At 47.2% G+C, this 5,205-nt stretch overlaps 2 protein-coding genes across 2 annotated transcripts in view; both read right to left on the reverse strand.

The window, feature by feature from the left end:
• Positions 1–686: 686 nt before the first annotated feature.
• Positions 687–1,394, reverse strand: PCYB_031190 (hypothetical protein; the record flags this gene model as incomplete). Its single annotated transcript, XM_004220789.1, has 2 exons — positions 687–767; positions 966–1,394. The coding sequence occupies 2 exons, from the start codon at positions 1,392–1,394 to the stop codon at positions 687–689; spliced, it is 510 nt and encodes a 169-aa protein (XP_004220837.1).
• Positions 1,395–2,465: 1,071 nt separating this feature from the next.
• The window catches only part of PCYB_031200 (hypothetical protein), a gene marked incomplete at both ends in the record, with an annotated part of 4,012 nt that continues 1,272 nt past the window's right edge, over positions 2,466–5,205 (reverse strand). The window contains 6 exons of the mRNA XM_004220790.1: positions 2,466–2,563; positions 2,748–2,999; positions 3,149–3,317; positions 3,564–3,630; positions 3,863–4,901; positions 5,022–5,076. Of these exons, the coding sequence (XP_004220838.1) occupies positions 2,466–2,563; positions 2,748–2,999; positions 3,149–3,317; positions 3,564–3,630; positions 3,863–4,901; positions 5,022–5,076 (1,680 nt within the window). The remainder of the gene's footprint in view (positions 2,564–2,747; positions 3,000–3,148; positions 3,318–3,563; positions 3,631–3,862; positions 4,902–5,021; positions 5,077–5,205) is intronic.

Genomic DNA, 5,205 nt, shown 5'->3' on the forward strand with positions numbered 1-5,205 from the left:
AAAAAAAAACTGCTGTGGATTACATAAGCATCTTAGCAAATTCCTCCCAAAGGGCAAAAGAAAATATATTTGCACAATTTAAATGGGTGCATGCGGGAAGGGTGTCATCCATTTGGTTAAAAGGGGGGGAAACAAATGAGGAAGAGATGGGTGAGGTGGAAAAGGAGGAAGAGGAGGAAGAGACGGACGAGGCGGAAGAGGAGGAAGAGGTCGAATTACATGGTGACCCTTTCCCTTTACAACTCATGCGCACCCCCCTCTTGCCAATTCTTCCCCGTTCTGACACCCACCGTGCGGGTTGGTTCTCCACCATTTCCACGCGCCTATCGCCTACATGGCAGACTAAGGGAGGGGGAACCTCAAAAAGGAGAAGTCAACAGGGGTTAACATAAAACGCAGTCTCAGCGTTACCCTAAGGGCCATCTACAGGACAACACCACTAGGAGGAAGCATCGTCGCCCGATCGGCTGTGCCACACAGTATGTTCCACTTTGCACACTCATTCGAACTTATAAAAAAAGGGTTCCCCTTTGGGGATCTCCCCAAGTGGGGGTAATGCGTTGCAGCAAAAGGGTCATTAAAAAAATAAAATTAAATAAAATAAAAAAAAAATGACAAAATGATGGCAAAATAAAAAAGTGCTGCTGCTGTTGCTACCGCTGTTACCGCTGATGGCGCACGCAGCCCTACCCTCTGAAGAAGCTCCGAACGAAATCGGCTTGCTCCTGCGTTCCAGCTTGTCTCTCCCTGTCTGCAATTTTCATCACCTGTGAACAGGTGGGGGAAAAAAAAAAGGTACGGAAAAATAATCATGTGTGCTTCGCAAAAAGGCCGTCCACTTTGAACCCATTTCTGGGGGGAAGTCTCTCTAAGGGAATGGGGGGGGGCTCACACACCCATACTCAAACGCACACCCACGTGCAACCCATCACGTAAGGGACTGATCTCCTCTCTCCATGTCACACCTGTACGATGTAAACAAACTGGCTGTAATCCAGCAGGGGTTGAAACAGAACCGGCGATATGATCCCCTTCCTCCTTAAGTGTAACCCCTTGGAACCCAACCCATACAAAGCATTCAAATGAAATAAAAGCTTATTGTCAACTCTCCGTTTGTATAGTTCGTCAATTATTTCTAACTTGGACCACTTGGCATACAACATGTTGGAGCTAAGTAAAAAGTTCAGAATGCTATTTATTTTTGCCCTCGGGGGGGCCACTGATGATGGCGGCGATGGTAGCGATGATGACGACGGTGATGGCGATCCGACGGATATCCTTTCGAATGCCTTTTTCAGAGATTCATCATTAAAGAGGGAGTTCCCCTTAGCTCCTCGGGAATAGCCCCCCCCCGTGGTGCCCATTCGTCTCATAAGTCCCCATCCTCTCAACATTGTATATATAATAACCTTCTTTAATCAAATGGGGGAGGGGGAATTCCCTACCACTTGCATCGATCACGGGGGAGGGTGATATAGATGGTCAGGTGGATAAATGGCCAGGTGGATAAATGACCAGGTGGATAAATGACCAGGTGGATAAATGACCAACTGGGTAGATGACCCCAGGTGATACATCGCTCAAAAGGGGAGGAAAGCAAAACCTTTCACCAACTTGCGCGCGCCTTACCATGTGGGCTATCCAACTGCAAGTGATCATTCATTCCATTTGAAAAAAAAAAAAACGACACCCTTTTTGGCCAAATTGCCCGCGTTCTTTGCAGCGTTTTTCCTAGTTAAGCTGCTCTCCCCGCAATCGTGGAGTCTTCTCCTCCTGCTCGGCCGCTATGCCGCTATGCCGCTATACCGATGCCCGTAGCCTTCGTTGGCTCATCCCATCTGGGAAGTATCTCCTCCTACGGCGCACCCAGAATTGCCCACTTTAAAAAAGGTTTCAAAAAGGGGCTTTAAAATGAAGTCACAAAAAAGGGAGAAAGTTTGGATGAATAAAAGGTGGGACACGCAACAACATGCATGAGGAGCAGCGCGACACACATGCGGAGCACACAAAAGAGAGAGAGGAACACCCGTGAGGAAGGGCCCAGCGCTATGCACTTGCGCCCGGCACATTTACGAAGAAAGCATTAAAATTGGAAAAAAAAAAAAAAAATTCAAAATTATATCACCCTTCTGTGGAGAAGATGCCCAGAAGGGGGCCAGCCAACCAACCAACCAACCAACTCATTTCTCTTGCGCATGTGCAGATACACATATGCACACGCTTGCTCGCGCGCGTTCCCCGCTTCTTCCCCACTCCGACGCCTCTATCCAAACGCAAAACCAAACCCACAAAACGTTTTTTTTACAACAAAAAATAATGGGGGGATAAACACAGGGTGCGCACCTCGGGCGGGGAACCTACATGCGCATATATGCCTACATAAATGCACACGTGGGGTAGATACACATACAGACATACATTTTGTGCGTACCTACGCACAAGGGACTCGCCCCAAGATAGCCACTTCACCCACTCGTGATGCTTTTTATCTGCTTGACGAATTCATCCCTTGAGGTGTTGCTCATGAAGGTCACAATGTACTGGTTCAGTTTCTTCTCATCACCTGGGGGAGGGGGAGAGGGAAAGGAATAAGAAACAAAAACGAATGGAGTGCACTCCGCTGTGCAAAAAAAAATATACATACACACACACACATACATGTACATAGCCACCCGCACGCTACACCCAGTTGGGGAAGCGCACCGGTGGGGTCACCGCCCATGCCGACAACCCTTCCCAGCCCTTACATATGTCTCGCCCACTAAACAAAGCAGAGGTACTCTTGGAGGGAATTATTTTGAAACCCTCAAAAATATCTGTATTTAAAAAGAGTCTCCCTGTCCCTTTTTGAAAACAAAGAATTCGAAATTTTTTATTCTCTACATTCTTCATGATCTGAATTTTCACTGGCAAATATCCTGACCAATCATATTTTTCATTTTTTTTTATAAACTTGCTTATCTTAATGCTGCTTTCGGAGTACAGCACTTGCTCATTCTCTGCGAGGGGGGGGCAGAGTAGCACGAAGAGTAGCACGCTGAGTAGCATGGAGAGTAGCACGAAGAGTAGCATATTACATAAATGAGTGCCACTTAATCAACCCTATATAGGCACCCACACATGTGGGCACTCCTAAAGCGAGACTTACCGAAAGGACTCTCTGTCTCCGAGATCTTCACTTCCTTCTTCTCCTCCATGACGGTTTTGTTTTTGTTCAGTCGCTGCCTCAATTTCTCAATGTCGATATTTACATTTCCAAAAATGTTCAGCTTCCCCACGTGCTCGCTGAAGAGCTTGTTGGGTGAGTTGTAGTCATTCTGCAAAGGAGGGCAGGGGAGCATGTGGATAACGCATGTGGGGGAGGCATATCGAGCAAGCATGTGGAGGAAGCATGTGAAGAAGGCATGTGAAGAAATCATGTGAAGAAATCATGTGGAGAAAGCACGTGGGGAGCTCTGCACGGGGAAACGGTGCCCCATGCGGCGAAGCAACCAAAGGGGCCTACGCTCGAGGGGGCACTCCCCTCTCCCCCATACACACACGCAATTGCTTCTTCTCATTACCATGGATGCAAACAAACGGTCGTTCTTCTTAATATCGCTGCATTCACTGGTCACACTTTCGTTGTCGCTGTGAAGGGAGGTAAATCAAGATGCGAATTGGTGATTGCACAAAAATGCCTGGCATGTGTGCACATAAATGTGTATACGTATGCATGTGTATAAGTATGCATGTGTATACGTATGCATGTGCATATGGAGAGACACTCATATAAGAATAGGGGCACTCTTGAACAACTGCAGAGTCGTTTTGGCATTTTTTTTCCCCTCCTCTCTATGGCAGAGGCCTCTCTCTAGGTAACCTTTTCTGATTTTTGTTCAAGCTACTCTTATTCGTCTCGTTCTCCGCTAGGTCCTCCTCCTCATCTGTGGCATTTTCTCTAGCCGCACTCCCTCTCTCTTCATCGTCACTGCCCTTCCGCGGAGTTGCATCCTCCTCATCAAACTTCTCCTTGCTCCTTTGGCCCTCCTCTTCCTTTTCTCCTTCTTCGTCGTCCTTTTCGTTCCCTTCCACTTCTTCTCCGTCTTCTTCTCCGTCTTCTTCTCCTTCTTCATCTGCGTCACCATCTGCGTCACCACCATCCGCTTCACCATCCACTTCACCACCATCTGCGTCATCCCCCTCGTCTCCCTCTTTGGCCCTTTCAATGCTTACCCCTTTCGGAGATTCCTCCTCCTTATCTTTTCCCTCTTCGTCCGTCTCCCCTTCTTCTGGTTCATTCGCCTCCTCACCGGAAGCTTCGTCTGACGCATCGTCTGACACATCGTCTAGCACTTTTTCTCTCGACGCTTCTTCAGCTTCTTCTTCCCCCTCCTCATCATCTTCCATCTCGTCTCCCATCTCATCTCCCATATCATCTCCCATCTCGTCTCCCATCTCGTCTCCCATCTCGTCTCCCATCTCATCTCCCATCTCTTCTTCCTCCTCCTCCTCGTCCATATCTGCCAGTTTCACGACAAACTCCCTCAGTTCGTCATTTTTCCCCTTCTCCATATGTTTCCTCTTTTTTTTATTCCCCTTTTCTATTTTCTTCTTCTCCTTTTGAATCGTTTTTTTGGTCTCCTCAGCGAAGTTATTTCTGCCACTTTTTTTTTTCTCTTTTTTTTTGACGCTGCACTTTTGGGAATCCACTGTGCAGGGAGCTTCCACACGAACGTTCCCATCCGCTGGAGCGTCACCATCCACTCGAGAGTCACCTCCCACTCTAACGTCGTTCTCCACCTCTCCCTGTCCCACCATTACATGTTCCTCATCGTACAGATCATTTGAGAAGCACTCACTTGGTTCTTCCTCTACTTGATTGGAACTTCCATTTTCGCCTAACTCCACTTGGGGTTTACCTGCGGTGAGGAGAGGAAGTTCCCATATGAAGTGCAAGAACAAATGAGGAGCCTCTACACCGGGGCATTTATCCCCTCCCCTACGTAGATATGTTTGTTTTCCCCACCCTTGACGCTCACCTATATCATCCGCGTCGTCATTAACTTCGGGCGCATCAGCATCTGTTTTGGCAATCTGAAAAGGGGGCACGCAGAAAAGAAAAAAAATAATAAAATAAAAATAAAAAAAAAAATATACATGAACAACTCAGCATCAACAGGTGAGAAAAACAAATTTTCGTTTTGCATTGGTCAGTTATTCTTA

The sequence above is a fragment of the Plasmodium cynomolgi genome, chromosome 3 (genome assembly GCF_000321355.1).
Source record: "Plasmodium cynomolgi strain B DNA, chromosome 3, whole genome shotgun sequence".
In the NCBI taxonomy this organism is placed as follows: Eukaryota; Apicomplexa; class Aconoidasida; order Haemosporida; family Plasmodiidae; genus Plasmodium; species Plasmodium cynomolgi.